Below are 21374 nucleotides of genomic sequence, written 5' to 3'. Positions count from 1 at the left end.
CTATATATGGTCTTTTGTTATAGTATTAGCCACATAAAAGTGTGTGGGGCTTTGTAATAATAAAAATAAGAACAGCAAACCATTCAGGAAAAGAATGCCTGAGGTTTATTAAAACAGACTCTTTTTTGTTAGAGCAGTAACCTGCCAAGTATATGCGGTTCCAGAATAGCTAGCATAAAACTTGGCTGAAAATAACAAGGAAACCATCAATGTCTATATTTAAAGTTCTATTTACATACTACGTCATATAGTATGTCTGTCTCTAAGCAGTGTGAAGCCACATAATATAACGGAGCAGATTCTGCCACTGTTACTCATGTTGAGCTACCCAAAGAAAGGGCTGCAGAATCTGTTCCAAAGTAGTCTTGGCGCAGTTTCCAAAAGTAGTGAGAGTTCCAAACCTTGATAGAGTGGAAGTAGAGTTATCAGGGAATTAAGTACAATATATAAAAAGCCTTATCAGGAAAGTATGGTGATCAACTTACTGGCTCTCCCACAGGGCCTCTGTCACCCGTGTTTCCAGGAGGTCCGGGCAAGCCCTAAGAGAAACAAAACGAATAGGAAAAAGATCTGTTTCAAATTCTGTAAAAAGCCACTTCCTTCCCACTTCTGTACACCCAGCAACTCCCTCAAAACATCGCTCTAGAAATGTGCTTAGCCTTCTCCGATGTGATCTGTGTTATTACGTCAGCTCTTGTGATTCATGAGTGAGCTGACGCCTGCTTGTGCTTCATTTACTTAGGGGTGGCTGGTTTGCTGATTTGTCATTTAAAATCTTAACAGACTCCTGCGGTTCACACGTGACCTAACAACAGTGTTAAGGGACTCTTTGTCCCTCAAACAGTATATGTGGGATTAATTGGACAAGTCTCAGGCTTTACACCATAGCAACACAGGCAAGTTCTGCTCAACTGTTTCACAGAACCCCATTTCCATCCATGAAGAAGAGATATAGAAGCACAATGGCAACCTTTAACACTCTGCAATAACGTTACTTGTTCCTACAGACAATCTTTCTTCAACCTAAAGGTGTTTTGCTCTATTTGTTCCTTTGGTATAAACACCAGAGTCTGTGAAGAAATGAAACACAGAGCTCTCTACTATACATTATTTTTTGTCTGTCACAGATCACTCAAGTGAAAATGCCCCTCAAATTCATTAAAGGTCCTTGGGAACAGGAAAGAAAAAAACAGAAGAGATGGTAGAAAGCAAGAGGCAGCATTCATTGTGCTGCAGCAGTAGGAGCAAGATAAATTCCTGCCCTATTGTCTAGCCAGCTTTATTGCCTGCCTGGGGAATGAGACATAGTCTGCTTAGTCACTCACGGGACTTCCTTAGCTATTTCTTTGACCTGTTTGGCAGATTAACCCATCTTTTCATCCAGTGCGGTGGTGCCCAGCAGTTGTAATGTCAGAAGTAGGTATATTGTACACGGGAGTTTTGTAAGGCCACACTCAGTTTGTCAGTCAAAATCCACTTTGAGGTTGTAATCGGAGTCATTTATGCAGATATGAACTAGAGTGAGCTAAATAAAGGCAAGTAGAGTCAAATACTCAGTGTGTTTATTGAGTCTGAACCAGAATTTAGACTTAAGTGCAGCTATATAAAATAGAACCTTTGGGCCAACCTACCCTGCAGAATCGGCCGTAGTTCACAGATTAATACATCAGAAATGGGGGTTTCCACTGCAGCAGGGGTGCTGGAAGAATTTGTATAGTAGGGGTGCTGAGAGTCACTGAACCAAACTGTGAACCTTTTATATGATAGAAACCACTTCAAGCCAGGGAGTACGGCAGCACCCCCATTTCTAGCACGTGTGCACTGCAGTGGAATTAAAGACTATCACCAAGAGAAGTAAAAGGGACTATCAAGAGAATAACATCTTGAATTTATTTAGCACCTTTCATCCCAATGGAGCCTCAAGAACTCCACAAATAAACTGAATTACATCTACTGTATAGATAAAGGTCACCTGGCACTAAAGTGACTTCTGGTTTGAATGACTGCAGCAATACCAGGCAACAGTGTAGAACAGGAAACAATGACGAATACCATACCTGACTGAAACTGAAGGGGCAATTTCTACTCTGGCAAAAAATGCCATGCGGTCCTTCACAACCACGAGTGGTCAGGACCTCAGTTTTACATCTCACCTGAAAAAGGATGTGGTTTACAACTATGGGAGATTCCAAATTTTTTGAACCTAACACTGGATTTAAATAGAGAGTTGCTCAGCGACTGAAGAGAGGTGGGGCAAGGTATCTTCCTTGCCATTATTTTCCTTCTCTTATTGAGGGATGCCATTTCTTCAGTGTGTTTTCTACATGACTTCTCTACTTGTCAGCAACCAATGTGGTTTCATACTCCTTCCAAGTGAATGGTGTGAGGTGGTACACATATTACTCTGTGGAACAACTGACAGGGGGCAGCAAACTTCCAAATTCTCTAGACAAACAGGCAAAGCTATGAAGTGGCCCTGATTAAAATGGCAACCAACATTATTAGTCTTAAGTACAGCATTGCATTGGTAATATGATTGGTATTATTCTCTTGCCTTTGTTTTCCTTACTTCTTTTCTATTAGCTCCCCACTCTTGAAAAGTCACTATAGTGTGACTGGTCTGTTAAACATATTACTATAGGAAAATGTGTGATTTTCACAGAAGGTTGAGCTTTGTTCTCTTATGGAAAAGGTTTTTTATTGGTATACAGTTCAAAGGAAAGATGTCCTAACATAGAGTTCCAGTTATGTTTATGAGATATACATTTTATCCCTGCAATGATCACATAACTCTACGGTAAAAGGTATAATAGTAACATTTCTTCTATACCATAGCGGCTGTCTCCTCTAAAAATGGCAATAAAACTACTCCAATGTGCATGGCAACTTCTAGCTGTCTCCCACAATTACACAATTGTGATTTCTTCTGCTGCAATGTTCTTTTAAATTACATCCTATAGACAGTGTTTCACCTGAAAGATTACATTTCTAATAATAGAAAGGATTACTGGGTTTCATTCCCGTATCTGCCACTGTTTGACCTTGAGCATGTCACTCTACCATCTGTGCCTTAATTTACCCATCTGTAAAACTCAGATATAATGCCACAGAGGAATTCTGATGCTTTGTAAATTGATGTTACTTATATGCCTTAAGGTCCTAGATGAAAGGTTCTATACAAAGTAAATGCAAACCATTATTCTCAGACCTCAATGACTGGTATAAAGAAAATAATTTCCCTTGCATTTGAGTGTGAAGCAAGGTTTTGTTTTGTTTTTTGTAGCAGGGCTATAAGTTTTCAGTACTTACTGGCACTCCTGAATCACCCCTTTCTCCAGGGTTTCCAGCCTTGCCCTGGTCAAATAAAATTATTAAAAGAGAATGCTGATGTCAGATAAATTCCAAATCAATGTCAGGCAAAAATTCCTAGTGTAGGTATTAGTGCCTAATGCCCAGAACATCTCTGATACTTACAATAAGTCCATGAACACCTTTTTTCCCTGGATCACCTCTTTCTCCCTGACAAATAACCAATGATGAATGAGTTCAGTACGAATTTACTAGATTTGCCACACAGAAAACTACACATGTGGGAAAAAAAAATTACCATGGGCCAAATTGTGCCATCATTTACATTAGTATAAATGTAGAGTAACTTCACTTAAATTGATGCATCTACTATGGATTAACTTCAGTGTGAATGAGACCAGAATTCAGATCCACATGCCTACTATATACATAAAAATAAGAACCTCAATGAAACAGAAAATTGTGAGTCCCTCACTGGATTAATAGCAAACTCAAAACTATTTCATAGTGCCCTTTACTCCCCCCCACCCTCTTTTCTTTTCCATCAGTCAAGGCTGTGTGCTGTATAAGCATCCTCTGCAGTATTGAACAAAACAAATAAATAATTACCTTAATACCTTGTGTCCCTTGTTCTCCTGGAGGACCATCTAGACCCCTTGGCCCCTGAAAATTAAACAAGTGATTTTTGGTTTTAATTATAAACTACTGTCAGTAACTACTCTAGAGATTTAACAGAAAGATACCACATCAGCTTTACAACTGAATGGAAAACTACCCATTCTCTTAGCATGGAGCTCTGAAATTCCACATGATGAAAAGCACTTTTTATTTTGTTAACTATGAAATAAAGCATCAACTATTATAAAATCAGTTTCCAGCTTGCTGTAATATGAGTCTAAAAAGAATGAATTCACTGTTTAATATTTAAACAAGATGTTTAACCTGCTTGAAGGCAAACTATTTCTATGCTCCCAATTTGCATGTGCAGACAAAACCTGCATTTGCAAGTATAACTGATTATTTGGATGCTCACATTTGGTCATGTTATCAGCTGAATGTGCAAAAATTGGTCTGGGACTGAACTTCTGGCCTTTAAAATTTAGATAGTACAGTTCTTCTGATGTTAAACCAATATAAAGCCAAATAGAAACGGTAAACTATTTTTCAGCAGGGGCTTACATATTGCTAGATTAACTAAAGTCTCTTGAAAATTGAGATTTTGTAATACCAACATATGAACAAAGTATAACTTACAGTATTACACTGTATATTGCATTACAATTCATATCTGTAAAATGGGAATAATGATATTTACCTCCTTTGTAAAGCACTTTGAGATCTATAGATGAAAAGTGCTGTATAAGACCTAAGTACTATTATTATTATATATTAGCAAATGTTTAAAGTCAAAATATTCAAAAGTGTTTGTTTAAAATTAGGCATCTGAGTCCATAAGTAGGCATCTAAATCAAAACAACCAAAAGTAGCTAATGACCAAAATGGTTGGGGATATCTCATTCATACTGACAACGGAGGATTTTTTTATGATTCTAAACATTAGAACCATTTGGATATTGACAATAAATTTAAGACAACTTAATACAGATATAGAACAAGTAAATCATGACCACCAGATCTTCATCAGCATTTAAGGACTTGATGAATTATGCTCTTCAGATATGGTCAGAACAGTATTATTTCAGGATGCTTTATTTAACAACGTCGATACAGTTTTCTTAAAAGCAAAATAAGATCTGCAATATCATACAGCAAAGTGAACTGAGGTGTACAGAAGAAAATGGTTTGTAGTTTCAAGTGTATAGAACATGGCTGAGTAACACTTCTACATAGTTTAGAGTTTCTTACATCGTTGGCCACCTGTTCTTCAGATCGCATGCTACATTGTTCCATCTAGACGGTCATGCAGGATTTCTACATAGTCATGAGAGTGATATTATACACAGTATTTCTCTAGTTGGTAATTACAAGAACTCAGATGAAAGCATGTTGTGTAAGACTCCCAACTGTGAACAACATGCCGCAGCTGCAAGCAATGTCTAAGTGTTGTTCTCAGTCTTCACACTTGTATTTGCTTAGGGGAGAACAGTTGGAAGACCCTCTCCTTGGGTACCTGGGACCAGGCTGTTCTCAGAAGAGCACTATGTTTAGCTGGTTTTGCCTGGCTCACTTTCTCTCTAAAACATGTCTGACTCACATACGTTCCTCTTGCATCACAGAATTCTGTTTGATCAGACTTGGATTTAATAATATAAATCAAGGGCTAGATCAGGAGGTTGTGAGGTTATTACATGGGGGGGTCATGAGCTATCAGCCTCCACCCCAAACCCTGCTTTGCTTCCAGCATTTATAATGGTGTTAAATATATAAAACGGTGTTTTTAATTTATAAGGGGGGTCACACTCAGAGACTTGCTATGTGAAAGGGGTCACCAGTACAAAAGTTTGAGAACCACTGGGCTACATCCTGACAGGTGCGGTGCATCCATCTCTCTGACACTTGAGAGAGTGACAGGTGATCAGTGACTTGGGAACCGAATATGTTCAGAATCAAGCAGGATGGGGCTCCTAAACTGCACACCTTATGAGAAAAGGGATATTCCTGCACTTCCGTTTCTGGCAGGAAAATGAAAATCAGTGAGAAAGGTAAGTTGGCTAAAGTTTTCGAAACCCCACTAGTTTTTGGCACAGGTTTCGGGAGCAGTTCTTGTATCATTCCAACTACCTATCCTGCCCATATCTAATAAACAACTGAGCATAGAATGATGTGTAATGCACCAAACAAATCACTTAGTAGGTTGTATGTAACTTGAACTCTGATTCTGAGACCAACTTTGCTTCCGCTGAAGTCACTGACGAAGCTCATTAAATATTGCAGGGCTGGGCGCAAAACCAGCCTTAGTATGTACTTATCATGGAAGGCGATTAGATACCAGGGTGATAAAAACCTAGACAGACCAGTAGTTATTTTGAGGCTTGTTGCTGCAGGCATTGAAGACCCCCATCTTTCACTGAAATCAGGCATCCCAGGAGTGGCCCTCATTTTGCACACTGCAAGTAGAACAACTACAACAGAAACACCTCTGTGCCAGAAAGAACATGCTCATTTCTTCTCCTACCTTCTTTCCAAAGCCACACAGCTCACAGCAGGAGCGCCACCAGCTTTTTTGCCACTGTAGGCGGCAGAAGGTCCCGCCCCCAAAATGCCGACCCTGACAGAGGCGGCGGAAGGTTCCGCGCCCGAAATACCGATGACGACCGCCGGCCGCCGTGGTCACCGCCCCCCAAATGTTAGTACCCTAGGCAACTGCCTAGGTTGCCTAATGGGTTGCGCCAGCCCTGGCTCACAGAAATGAACAACAAAAGGAAGCATTGTCTGAAATATATGGTTTTTCATCAACTAGGAAAATCTAATCTTTAAAATTTTCCTACCTAAAAACACAAATCCACTGGGAATAATGTATGTTTTCTAAACTGTTATGAAGAGCAAAGGAACAGAGAATGTGGAAGTAACTTTCAAAGGAAAATGGGAGTAAAAGGGTGAACAAAAGTACACATTTCCTTGCCGAAAAAAGGCCTGATCCAAAGCAGACTGAAGACAATGGAGAGGCTCCCACTGATTTCAATAAGTTTTGGATCAGATCCAAAGATTCCCTGATTTTAAAAGGAAGCTTGGCCTACATAAGAGTACATGATTGGACTCCATGTGAGATTATACAACCTTTTAATCCTGATTATTACATTATTATTCAGTGTAATTTAGAAGAAAGAAAAACAACTTCATCTAATTAGACTCAGCAGAATGTCTGATTATTGCCTCTACTTTCTCTATCACTGTCTGAGTTCTAGTCTAACATTCTTTGATTCCTAACAGCCTGTACACCCCACAACAAAATGTTCCATACATTTCTACAGGAGAAGAAAAATAATCCCACCAAAAACTCCTAGGATGCCCATAAGAAGATAATTTATCATTTTAATGAAGGAACTACAAAAACAAAAGCTAAATTAATCCCAACTCTGGGATTCCCAATGCATCGTCCTGAGTGTCTATTTTTCACATTGTAAGCTCTTCTTCACCTTTGGTTTTGCATAGCACCAAGCACATTCTTACAGCTATTCAAATAAATGGTACTTGTTACAGAGAACTCTCAACTAAAAGTCATGTACATTCCTAAGTGTTATTACAAAACCCATGTATCTACTTACACAATATTCATAATGGGGGGTGGGATAGCTCAGTGGTTTGAGCATTGGCCTGCTAAACCCAGGGTTGTGAGTTCAATCCTTGAGGGGGCCACCTAGGAATCTGGAGCAAAATCAGTACTTGGTCCTGCTAGTGAAGGCATGGGGCTGGACTCAGTGACCTTTCAAGGTTCCTTCCAGTTCTAGGAGATAGGATATCTCCATTAATTTATTTATTTATTTCTCTCCCCAATGTGTAAAGCAGTCTTAGTTCCATATTATCTTATTCTGAATTGCTTGATCATGTCATCTAATACTCATACTGCATGAAAACTTGCTTGCAATTAATATATAGGGCAGGCTGGGTAGACTTACTGGAAATCCTCATTTGTCTGTTTTATCTGATAGTAGTACCAGGTGGTACTCAGACTTTTCTAAGGGAGAGCAGAAGAAGGAGACACATTAGTGATGGAGAATCCCAGAGAGGGCAAGTAGACAGGTCAGTAAGCTAAAGAAGGGTTGGAAGTTGAAGGGAGATCAAGAATGCATCACACAAGGAAGCAGTCAAATAAGCAAGAGAAGACACTGGAAAGGGGGAAAATCAGAATACTAAGCAGAGCAGTTGCAGAATGTAGAGAAACTAAATAGGGAGGGTGAATGATCTGGGGTACGTCATGCACACATTGAATTTTTGCTGGACATAGAGCCACCACTGTTTTAAGTGAAGTTGACTTCAGTTGTCTATTCATTAGGAAGAACTTAACAATTGCTTCAGTCATGACTAATCAAATGACAGCTAATCAAAATAAAACTCGGGGGCAAGAACTAGAAGCCAAGGACTAGGTTTTGGAACAATGTAATTTAATTATAAAATGAAAACAAAATAAAGGAAATGAACATGATGTCCAGTGATACTAGATATTACTTGTCTGCCACAGGGCAAAGAATATGAATCCAAAGAAAGGGCAGTTGCATATTCTATCAAAAGCAGAGCATCATTCCTATAAATATTACTGTTTGACTCATTATTGGCACAGTTAAACTCGATCAAATAAAATTAGTATCATTCCCTACAGTAGCTAGTGCAGAATGAAATACACACAATTTGGCTGCAGTTATGTAATATAGGCTGCATATTGTATGAGTCTATGAACTGCAGAGTTGGGCAATACAGCTGTCAAGTGATCACTACTGCTTTTTTTCTTTGGCATAGGTTCAGCTTTATTTTGAGGAGGGAATATATTATCATGCATGTTTATGATGATTTAATCATAATTAACCAATGAATATTTGCCTGACAAAACAAATAAATAAATAAAGAGCACTCATTCCCACCCTTTCTCCTAAACATAGGAAAAAGAGTGAACACAGCATACTCTGTCCCCCCCGCCTGCCACAAGTTTAATATGCAAGAACAATGGAAAGTTATATTAGTTTTAAAACCTCTTGCCTTGAACAATTAAGGATACACACTTACATTCACCCCTTAGCAACATATCACAGAGCCTGTCTGATTTTTGTCCACATGCACATAGATCACACATTCTCCCTTGCTCTTAATTCAGTACCATGCAGAATATACTGAACCCATCTCAACGACTTGTCAGTCGTCTTCTTACCATTCCCTGCCATGCAAAAGCTATCATGTTTATACAGCTAGTATATCATCTTTAATTTGCAAGGACACATCCTTATTAAACATAGGCAAAGAATGCTAACAGTGAAAATTCCCCCTGATTTCAATGAGAGTTTTGCCCATGCAAGGACATCAGAAGTTGGTCCATAATGTATATTTTATCATTACCAAATAAAAAGGAGACTGGTTATATTAGCAGAAAGAGCAGAGGTTATAGTAAGAACAAAAAGAAGCTCTGGCACCTCATGTTTTAGGTTACGTCTACACTAGAGCGGGAAGGTGTACATTCCAGCTCCAGGAGACATATCTGCACTAGCTCTAGTGTGCTAAACACTAGAAGTGTAGCTGCAGTGGCACAAACAGTTGGAGGACTTGGCTGCTCTGAGTACAATCCTGTCTGAGACCACAGGTACACTCGGGGTGGCTATGCTTCTATTTTTACCATGCTAGCTAGTGTAGCTATGGCTCCTTAAGCTGGAAGTTCTACCACCTGCTCTACTGTAGACATACTCTGAGATTTCTATTGCATAAATTAGCTTGCATCATGGCAGTATGGTACTAACTGCTCTCCTGACTGATATCTGGGTACGAGTGAGCCGGCACAGCAGCTAGCAGGAAGAACAGCTCCATTACTGTAAGCAGGGCCTTTTTATACTTCCAGTAACACCTCTCCTGGGTTCATACAAGCTCTCAAGTTCACCCACCTTAAGAAGAGTAACCCTATTGACTCCCCTCCTCAAGTACAATTATCCCCACCTCACCAAGTATCAATGTGTCCTACCCCAGAGGAGCCACCAGAGTGGCAACCTCTATATTCCCTTGTCACAAGTGCAACATTTAAAGAATAAAACATGGGTTGCTGCAGGACCAGAACCAACAGTTCCCATGCTACAGCTGCTGTTCCTATCTCTGGCCTCTCCACCGTTGGCAGGTGACTTGCCCCTCCACAATGACTTTAGCTGGGATGACTTTAGCAAAGTCTTAAGCATGAAGTGGTGAAATACTGTAGAAGCTAGATGAGATGCTTACTTGGTAAACTGCACACCAAATGGCACAGCAAAGAGAGAATGAAGGAACAACTGCTCTTTTCTTCAGCTAGTCAGAATTCCCCCATGTACGGAAGACTGCATAGCTGGATAGTCTTAACAAAATTGGACTGCTGGGTAGTCTTAAATGCTAAATGGCTGCTCAGGGGTTAATGGTGTATGGTATAAAGCCATTTCATTGTGTAACAATGCAGCAATAGCTGGTCACTGCTATTAAAACTTCCTATAAATTCCAGCTGTGAAGATGTGATCCGTTCTTTTATTTATACACAAAGGAGAATTTTCATATGCTCTTATTTAATTTTTGCATGCAACTTGCTGTATGTGCCCTTTTAAATCCTGCCACACACAGCTCAGTGTTCCGATACAGCTTTCATTTAATCCAAAGGTGACATCTTCAGTTTTAAGTGGTCTCTATATATTTTTCATACATTAATCCTATATTGGGCCCGATCCTGCAGTCTACAATGCAGGCAAAATTCCTATTGGCTTCAATGAGGAGGTTAGCTTGAACAAAGACTGCAGCACTGGGATCATTTTGTAACAAGTTCTAATGAAGCTACTTTTAGCAGTGCAGTGTCCTGCTTCTCCCAACTTCTGGAGCCTTTTTCCAGTGGGGAAAGGCTCTGGTAGGGAGGCAATAGGGAAAGGCTCCAGCACTCCCTGCTGCCAAGCCTTTCCCCATTGCCTCCCCCGGGCAGAGCCTTTCACTGACATGTGCAGCTACATGCTGCAGTGTGAATGCAGCCTGTTTTTCGCTGTGGTTTGTTGCTCTACATACCATTCATGTTGCTGCAAGTCGTGTCTCATTAGTACTTCCCACAGTTCACTTGATGATTTTCTGAGCTAAATTACGTATGACTGTTTTCACATGTAAATTTATCTAACCAGTTCTGAACATTCCTAGGTGTTGTGGTTTTAGGAGGATTTTAAAGATTATTCATTGTTTAGTTAAAAGGTATACTATTATTGTTAAATCAACAAATACATCCCCAAATTGTAACATTTTATTTCCTCAACCTTTTAAATTGCATCTACAAAGTAATATTTTAGAAGGCCAAATTCATTGTTATTAATGAAGTAGGAATGCAAGCACACTATTTTCATAGGATTATAGCAATTCTCTTCGGTGGGATTTGAAGATGCTGTTGTCTGTGAGCAGTTGAAGTTTTAAGTTAATTTCTTAATCCTGCAACCCTAACTCAGACAAATCTTCCACTTAAATAGGAGTTTTATTTGAGTTAGACCAGCAGAATCAGACCTATAATGTACCAGATTTAGAAAGTCCATCACAATCTCATGGTTTTATGTGTAGAATAACTATACAGGAACATCTAATGTTAGCACAGGCACTTAGGGCTAATATAGACACTATAGATGAAAAGTGGATATGCGTACATGTTTCAACTCAGCTTCACATATTTGATCAAGTGTAAAAGACTGGGATAAGTTATTCTGTGTATCTCATCCTAAAGAAAAGAAAACATTGATGTGGCATTTCCAGTTAGAAGCAGCTTCATAATAAGGTTTATTATTACCCTAGTTCCTAACTTTTAGCAGAGATTATACATTTTATATGCAGTATTTCACAAATGGTTCATATGTATTGTACTAGCAAAATAGAAGCAAATTACAACAGATTATTTTGAAGAGGAAACCATAATTGAAGGGAGAAGAACATTATAGGCAAGATATTAACTTTCTCTAATGAAAAAGTAGTATATTCTTAGTACCATATAAAGTATTTTTCAAATATATTGGAAATAAATGTAAAATAACACTTTTTTCTAAATATCTTATGTAACATTGTATAAGGCAGTAATAATAATGAAAGAAAAATTTAAAAGAATATATAGGCCACATACTTTAATGATGCAAAACAAGTTTACTAAACTTAATCTTCTGTATAAGACCCTAGTGTTAGGACATATATTTAAGCTTCTTAAGTATTTATCTTTATCCAACAAAAGTTAAAAATCCTCCAACCTTATAATATTTGTAAATTAAAGTATATGAACATTTTCATTTTCATCAAAAAACTATATATTGAAATGTCTTTTTTAAAAGAAGGAAATGATGCAACAGATATTTAACTGTATGAAGGACTATTTTTATTTCCAGTTCCTGTTACAAAAAAGTATTTGACAGAAAAGGATTCAAGAATTTTGGCAAAAGAGACCATTAAGAATTTGTTTTAAGTGTTCTCTTCTAAGTAAGATACCCTACTTTTCATTTCATAGAAGACCCAGTTTTGTAAGGCATCAAGTGCCCCCTGGTTCAAAGCATTAAATTAAATCTAAGGTGATGAGTGCTCAGGCCAACAAGAATAAGTAATTAACTAGCTTTCTAAGAGGAAGAGTTCACATAGAGCATGTATCAAACCATCACATTATTTTACAGCTTAATTGCTCTCTTTGAAACTGTTTAACTCAATGGAAAAACTCCCATTGACTCAAATGGGCTTTGGATCAGTTCACTGTGCACAAGGAAAAAAATACAAGTTTTCACATTTTGCTGATAAAATAGGGAACATGCAAATAGTCTAAACTGAGTTTTATGGTGCAGGAATATGATGATATTAGGTGTCATGTATAGCTTTGTTTTTCCTCCCCTAAAATTATACAGTAGGAATTGTAATTTTCCTTCACTGGTATTAGAAGGCATTGAAAGAATGCTGATAAAGAAAATTTTTAGTCTATAAAACACAGAAACACAGTCCATCAGCAAGAATGAAGGTTTGCATTAATATATTTCTGTAAGCAGAGATGGGTAAAGTAAACAAGCAATAATTTTGATTCTGATCCTGCTTCCAATTGAAGTCAATGGCAAAACTCAAACTTACTTCAATGGGAGCAGAACTGGAACTTGAACTTATTTCTTACTAGAAGCACATTTCTAGTGTGTCATATTTCAGTTAAAATGCCTTGAATCGATATTGATGATCGATATTCTATAACCTAGCAGAGAGTTGAAAAGGAGCAACTGGAGGTGATTTAGAAACTAGATTCCTTTTAAGTCATGTGCTGATCATTTCTTTAGGTAAAATATAATAACAATTCTACTTACTCTTCGTCCTTTAGCTCCCTGTGGTCCTGGAGGTCCTCTTGCCCCTGAAGGACCCTAAGTATTACATCAACTCATTATTTAATATCCTCTACAGAAATACCTCCAGAAGTGACTAGAGGTCTATATAAATTCTTATAGTAGTTCACAATAGGCTGAAAAAAAATCAAGCATTCTCTCTTTCTAAAAGCTCAGAATCAACCAAATTACTTCAGTACAACTTGTCCAATAAAATATGCTTAGTATTGGCTTTGTGCCATTAGTATTGGCTTTGTGCTGGGTAAGAAATAATGTGGACTGTGCCTTTCTCTAGTGGCTATTCACATAAATGATAAGAACCTACTACTGAGACCAGGTCCTTTGGCTCAAATGGTAGAAACTTGTGTTTTAGGGTGCTACAAGACTCATTTACTATCCCTGCTGGTGACCCATGGTGGAGAGTGTAACACAAGCAAATCAGGAAGATTCCATTTGTTTTTGATTAATAGTAAATACATCATTCATACAATTAATGGATTTTAATTAAATATCAGCAAAATAAAATTAAAATGGCTACACTTTAAATCAGCCTTAAAAAATTCTACTTGTCTACTTGCTCTGGGTAAGTAAAAAATATAGGTAAAGGCAGGTGAACAGTATTTGTGCCTGGGCTGGTATATTTTCATGACAGTTCTGCAAATAGCCTTAACAGTAACAGAATAAAAGAGTGATTTTTAAACAGAGTGCATTTTATGTTAAATCAAAATGTTGGTCTATACTTACAGGCAGTCCTTGTGGCCCTAAAGGCCCAAAGCCCCCTGGAGGTCCTGCATAGCCCTAAAATAGAAAAGGGATTGAATAATTCTTATCTTCATTTGCTGAACTCAAAATTGCAATTTTGGCAGGTAATGGCATTTAAAATAATCCCCCCCAAAACTGATTATATCATCTTCAGAGTATTGGAAAGAAGCAATCCACTCTCCAAGGTCACAAGATATGAATGTGCACCAACTCAAAAGAGCTTTTATGAACAAAACCATATTTTCAAATTTCTAAAACAGGCAAAAGATTTCCATCCCATCCCAAAGATAATCCAGTCTGGCAACTCTGATTTGGGGAGTGCCTAGGACACAGCAAAATTATAGTTCTGCTGGATATATGTTGCCAGAGCCAAAACAGAAAAACTTGACAGTGCCACAATCCAGAACTGGATACATACATTTCAAAGAAGTCATTTAAATGTGGGATGTGTCCCAAACCCAAAGAACTTGCTTACCATCCATTATCCTCCAACCAGGACTGAGTGAAGTGGTGTGAACAGGTGGTCATGGTAGACAAGTGTCAGTGGTATTTTGTGGGAACAGGACTGGCGAGGAAAAATTATTTTGCAGGCCCACACAAGATTGCGAACTCCAGCTCTGGTCCACAATGTCATGGCATGTTGCATTTACTGCAAACACTTACCACCTGGCATAGAACTTTCTACCATGACTTTAGTGGGACTACTCACAGTAGTATGCACTATGGCTGATAGTAAAGTGTTAACAGGATTGTGTCCTATACTAATAAATCCTCGTTTATTCAGTTCCTGGCAGATCTGTTCCTGAGTGTAAAGTGGCAGATAGAAGGTGAACCCAGTCAAGACAGATTTAATGTTGGTAGGAAGCATGAAGTGCGTCAAAGAATATCATCTCCTTCTACAGACTGGTAAACTGATCTGGAGCCTAGGGGTCTGTTCGGACTCTTCTCTGCTAATACACACCTAAAGAGCAACTGCTGCAAAAAAATGTCCATTCTATTTGCAGTTGGCCAGAAAACATCACACCCTATCAGTCTCAGGCCTAGTGATCTGTGCGTTTGTGATCTCCAGCTTGACTACTGCAATTCACTACATCTAGGAATGAAGTCATACACCCTGAAAAACCTGGTACCAAATGCATCACCCTACTAGGTCAATCGATACAAAATACATCAGCCCACCCACACATCACCCCAGGGCTCTACTCTGTGCACTGGCTTCCTTACTGAATAAAAAGAGCTAGCTTCAAGGCCCTCGGTCTTGCTATTCAAACCCATCCCTGGAACTGAATCAAGCTACCTGAGAGACTGCCTCTCCCTCCTGCTCATGACCTCCCACAGCAGCTCTCATTAAATATAATAATGCTGCTCTGAGCAACAAGAGTTTGGTCTTGTTAGAAAAAGAACATGAAAAGGAGAGAGGGAAACATCATGTAACAATGTAACCACCAGTAGACCCAGTATAGGCTCCCAACTCCAGGAGAGGATCCCTAGCTCTGAATCCCAAGTGGAAATAGGTGCCTCTCTCAGGATGTGACTTGCTGCACACTTCTTTCATCAGCATGCTGTCCATCCCCATGTAACCTCCCTAGCACTGGTACAAATAGCAGGGTAGATGGTGAGGCGCAGCTTAGGTGAGTTAAGACATGCCGGATGGGGATGAGTATGTAAACAAGTACAGCCCCTAACAGCTCTCTCTTCGCCCAAGCCATGCCTCTCTGCCTACACTCCTATTTTTAGCAGTGTAGCATCCCACTGCCTCCCTGCTGCTGGAGCTTTTCTCCACTTTGGCAGCCAGGAAAAGGCTCCAGCAGCTCCCTGTTGCAGGGAAAGACTCTGGCTGCGGGGAGCTGCTGGAACCTTTCAATGTTGCCTCCCCTCTGTCAGAGCGGTTCACTGACATATGTAGCTACATACCACAATGGGGATGTGGTGTGTTTTTCACTGGGGGAGGTAGCTACATGTACACTACATGCCGCTGCCAGTTATGTGTATAGTGTAGTCATAGCCTCAAAGTCCCTCAAATACCCCCTCTCCTTGGCATTTCCTATTGGCTAGCAAAGGCAGCTCCCTGCTCAGCTTGCTGGCTTCTGTGAATCCCTTTTTCAGGTGCCTAATTCTCCCCACGCATTGTACAGAAAGCCTGGACACCTACCTTAGGGTTGTGAATTCTACAAGGCATCAGAGCATCTAAAAGTCAGGCATTGCAACATCTGTGAATCCAGCCCTTAGTCTTAGAAAGTAGTTTCTCAGCAAACAATCTGCAGACTATGAAGTTTACTTTTCCTTCTTTTTTGTCTTGCTTGCTAATTCACTGGGCTTCAATCCTGCACATAAATCTGATGAGAGCCATTTTTTTAAAAAGTGGGTAATTCATATTCACTGCATGCTGCTTTAGTCTGCAAAGTACTTAGCAAGCTACTAAATGGAAACTTTCCTAGAAATAATATATCGCAAATGCTTTACTTTTCCATAAGGCTTTTTGCTATTGGCATGGCCAAAATGAATTAGGTTTTTGGGAAGGAACAGTTCCTTTGCAAGTAAAATAAAGCTGACTTGTACCTCATTTACTGCTTACCATGACACCTTTCTCCCCAGGAGGGCCCACTGGTCCTGGACTGCCCCGCTCTCCCTTTAACAAACAATTTAGAAAAAGAGAAGAAACAAATTTATGGTGTGTTATTTCACTGGCACAGTTCTCTTTCCACAGTGAGGATTTCTTACTGTGGCCCGGAGTCCCTGTAACACATGTGCTGCAGGTAGAGGAGGGCAGAAGCAGAGATCAGGCTTCTGTGGGGCTATTTCAAAGCAGGTACATGCTCTTTACTGCTACTACTCCTATTGTTTTAGATTTAGCACCAAGTAGGAAGGGGAGGGTTTAAACTTCTGAGCCTGCTGCTCATGGTGGATATTAGGTAGGTAAAACGCTCAGAGCTGCAAGTTGGTTTCATGAACCTGAAGGGTTGTGTGTGTGATCCTCTGAACTAAGGAGAGTGATTCTGAGCTCTAGAGAGTTTAGGTAGGAAGAAAAGGGGTTACCAGCCTGGAGGGAGACATGTGCGTTCACACGCACGCACGTGTGAGGTGTTTTTGACCACGTGGGGGTTTGGCTGGAGAAAGAGGAGGCGGCCAAGGAACTTTCTGAGGTCAGAGGATGCTGTGTGGGCAGGTTTGAGTTCAGGTGGAAATGAAGTCAACTGATGAATGGGGAAGTAGATGAACAGGTGTACAAAAGGGGGACAAGTCAGTAGTGGGGAGATAGAAGGAGAGTGCTAGATTAGAAGGGGAGAGGTTGAGATTAGGAGACAACAGTGAAGGGGCAATAGAGGAATAAATATGTTTTTCTCCCACTATACCCTTTACTATAAAGTGTCCCATTTCCTCAAAGGGAAGTGGGAGAGGGCACCTCTTTTTTCCCCCCATTTCCCCACCAACCTCTCTTATTTCCCCAGCATAACACCTTCCTGTGATCCCCCAAATGCAACCACAGTGTCCCAGTTTTTCGTTTTGAAAATAAAATCAAACTACAAGTTACTCTTTCCCTTCCATTTTACTAGGAGGCTTACAGGAAAGAGATTCAGAAAGTGAACTGGGCTATGCAACCCACCGGCAGCAGGGACGTGCCTGGCATTGGGATGCGTCACATTCATAGCTACCTACATTCTTTATGCATCCATGAGTTATCTATAACCGTAACAAATAAACAAGAGAAAAAAACCTTTACATTTCCCTCATTTTTTTAATAACACGTACATATGGGCAAGTCAAGCCCCACCTCAGCATCAGCTGCCACTGCCATTTGTCTAGCTCCCGGGCTAGGGGAGGAGGAGGGTTTTCCTCACCTCTCATATCCTCACTCTTCTATCTCAATAACATCCGACCCAGCTACTAGGCCTGGCTGAGGATTAATATCGGCTGCTAAAATACAGCTCTTAAAAATAACAAATCATTCCTTTATGTTACAGAGAGGCACCTGGTACATCACATTACAGCACACCACTAATCATGAAGGGACAAATATCCAGTGTAGTCATGGAAACTGTCACTCCGTCATAAGCAGTTTGCTTCCATTTGCTGGTAGATTTGCTACATTTCCTCTCCTATTTTAAACCAGCAACTGAAGTAACTTTGTAAGTACATGAAGAGCAAACAAAATGACAAGATCTTCTTCAATACTGTATTCAGGCATGCAGTTATGATTAAAGCCTTATCAGACTTATCCATATTTAAGATTTGACAACCAGTGCTTTCATTTCATGTATTTCCTTTTCCTTGTAATATAAACCAACAGTAAAAATATCACCATATTTTCATGGAAGTAATAATAAATTCATAGAGTAAGATTTTGTCAATAGCATTCTTTTGAATTCCAGTCATCAAAATAGGTGAACTAATTCAACCCTGCAGGGGTTGAATCGTGTTAGATCATTCTGACAAATAATTATGTGTTTATTGTAATTAAAACTGACAGTCAAGTAATAGCTTCCTGTTTTTATCTTTTTGTTAAAGTAGAACTTGTCTAATAGTCTTAGACTTACATTATGCTAATAATATTAACACTGCCAACCATTACATTCACAAACACATCTGGGTGCCATATAGGAGAGGAAACTGTAACTACGTTCATTTATTGACTTAGCTTCATTTAAAAACTGGCACAGAAATATTACTAATGCTTATTGCCAAATAATAGTGTTCTGTTTTTCTCTCTCTCTCCACAGTGAAGTGAAAAATGGCCACCCAATTGAAACAAATACTAGTCATGTCACATTCTCAGACTGAACTGACTGAGGTGTTAGAAGTTACCTTTTCACCAGGTATTCCAGCTGGTCCAATTTCTCCAGGTAAACCAATGGGTCCCTACATGAAAAAAACAAATGATTTTATTTGTATGATGCCCGTGCTGCTCCATGTTTTTGCACCTGCCAACAAAGGGCAGATTGTGGAGCCCTTTTTCAACCTGGTGAGCCACTTACAAGAGTAGACCCAGTGGTTTGGAGAGGACTGTTTGTGTGAGTCAGAGTTGATCCATGTGAGTAAGTGTGGTACAGCCTAGCCCATAGGACTTCAGGGGCAGATAATTAATACGAATTCCTAACTTCCCCCTCCTGGTAGTCTCACCAGAGCATTACAGAGCTTTTCCTAATATATCATTTTCTCTGTTGAGCAGACATCTCTGGTAGTAGCTTCTGCTGACAGTTTGCAGTTGGGGCTAGATTGTGGCCTGTGTGGAGGCACCCCCTGTACTCAGATCCAGATGCAATCAAGGGATGTTGGAAGAAGGGGAAATATTATTTAATTATTATTTAACTTTTATGTTGTGATAGTATAAGCCACACACTTCCTGGGTGTGGTGTTCTGTCCCATTTAGTGGCACCGAGACCACTTAGAGAGAGATTAATGAGTCTGCTCTACAGCCATACGGCTTTTAGCTCATGCAGTAGAGGCTCATGCATTTAGCTCCAGAGGTCCCAGGTTTGATCCTGCCCGCCGACGACCAGGGTCTGTTGGCGTTACAGTAGCACCTAAATGCCACTACTAGGCTGGGCCTCATTGTGCCAGGTGCTCTATGAACATATAACTAGCGGTGCTAATTGCTTTCCTAGTGCTTTAGTCCTAGCCACAAATTTTTAGGAAAGTATAAATTCATCAAAGAATATCCTCAATGTCACTGGAGCGCAGCCTGAGTGAGTCAAACCCGGGCAAAACAAAAATACTATTGGATGTGGGTAATCCTAATTTTCTCCTTAGCTTGCTAGGAATGGAACACCCATTGAAGTCATGGGGAGTTTTGGCTGAGTAAGACATAGGATCAGATCTTTTTTAAAGAAAATAGCTCTCTTGTGACTCTCTCCTACTATTTTCCACCAGTATTGTACAGGCTGTAACAAAAGATCTATATGGAGGGGTTCTAAGCAGGTGTGTTCCACTAATAAAAGATATGTCCTTTTGGAACTAGTCCATTCTCAGTGGCCTCAGTTGGCTCCCATTGAAGCCAATGGTAACACTCAACAGGTGCAGGGTTAGGCCAATGCTGAGTACTTTTCAAAAATCTCACCCCAACACCATGTAACACACCGCCACCACAACATTCAAAATAAATTAACAATTAAATAAAACATCTAAATAAATAAAATAAAACATAAAATGCTACATCTTTGTAGCATTTAGCATCATTGTAACTCTAGGCCCTGATTCAGTAAGGTATTTAACGATGTGCTTAACTTTAAGTAAGCCTGCGTGTAGCCCAATTCACTTCAAATGCCTACCATTAGGCTGGTCCCTAAGTACCTTTGCTGAATTGAGGCCTAAATGCAGAAAACAAAGAAATTTAGAGCGAGGCCTGTTTTCCAACATGCAGTTAAAACAGGACAACTCTTTGATTACTATCCTGATATTTCCCATTGGGTATTAATAGTGGAGCGCAGCCTTAGCTTTTTTTATCTTTTTGCTCATCTTATTTAGCAGGTGCTGTTTTTCTGTAATCCGCTTGGCCAAATTTTAATTAAAGCTGCAATTTTTCCCAAAACAGTATTTCTTGGTGACAGGTACTAAGGCAATGGATAACATAAATAAATTGGTTTATTTTTTAGGGTTTTATTTTATTTCAAAACATTATATTGATAGGCTTTGATGTCCATTTTAGATACAACCATGATGAGATGGGATGTTGAGGAGCAAGGGTGCATATACAGGCAGAGAGACAGATGTCAAAAGAGATAATGGAAGGTAAGCAGCTACAATATCTGAAACCATATGGCTAAATGATGCCACTCACATGATTATTTTTAAATTTTATACATATGTATGTTGTTCAGTGGAATTTCGCTGCCTTTTTCCTGAATCTCTCTAAAATGGATATGTAATTGAAAATTACAGAGTATCCTCCCAGTTTCAAAAGACTTGGATGATTGACGTTTCTACTCTTGAGTCTGTTGTTAAAGCTTTTGGGCTCTTTCTGAACTCTTTATTTTTTTTCTTTTTAAAGAAAATGGAGTCTTACTTAACAAATGGAGGGGAAAAGGCATAAGGGTAAGCAGACATATCTGTCCAGTGCAGAGTTTAAAGTAGTCTATTGACAGTGTTTGGAAAATACCTTCCATAAAAGACTTGTAAAATTTGCCTAGGAAAAAATGAAAACATCTCTAATGGAAGAAAAGGTCCTTTCTGTAATTCTTAACATAATTACAAACTCTCATTTGAATAGACCTGTAATCATTAATCCTACTGCATATGCCTTACCTATATAGCCCACACATTGTTTTACTTTTACTAGCACTTCCTGAGAAATCTACCATCCTGGAGATATAGTCCTTCAATTTGAACTGCCTCAAGATTCTA

General features: G+C 39.4%; 1 protein-coding gene across 1 annotated transcript in view; it reads right to left on the bottom strand.

Annotated features, from left to right (window-relative positions):
- The window catches only part of COL24A1 (collagen type XXIV alpha 1 chain), a gene marked incomplete at its 3' end in the record, with an annotated part of 230410 nt that overhangs the window by 55921 nt on the left and 153115 nt on the right, over positions 1 to 21374 (bottom strand). The window contains 8 exon segments of the mRNA XM_034780084.1: positions 486 to 539; positions 3310 to 3354; positions 3475 to 3519; positions 3919 to 3972; positions 13260 to 13313; positions 14019 to 14072; positions 16612 to 16665; positions 18840 to 18893. Coding sequence (XP_034635975.1) covers positions 486 to 539; positions 3310 to 3354; positions 3475 to 3519; positions 3919 to 3972; positions 13260 to 13313; positions 14019 to 14072; positions 16612 to 16665; positions 18840 to 18893 — 414 coding nt within the window.

This window comes from Trachemys scripta, chromosome 8 (assembly GCF_013100865.1).
Source record: "Trachemys scripta elegans isolate TJP31775 chromosome 8, CAS_Tse_1.0, whole genome shotgun sequence".
NCBI lineage: Eukaryota > Metazoa > Chordata > Testudines > Emydidae > Trachemys > Trachemys scripta.
This window is presented reverse-complemented; position numbering and strand designations above follow the sequence as displayed.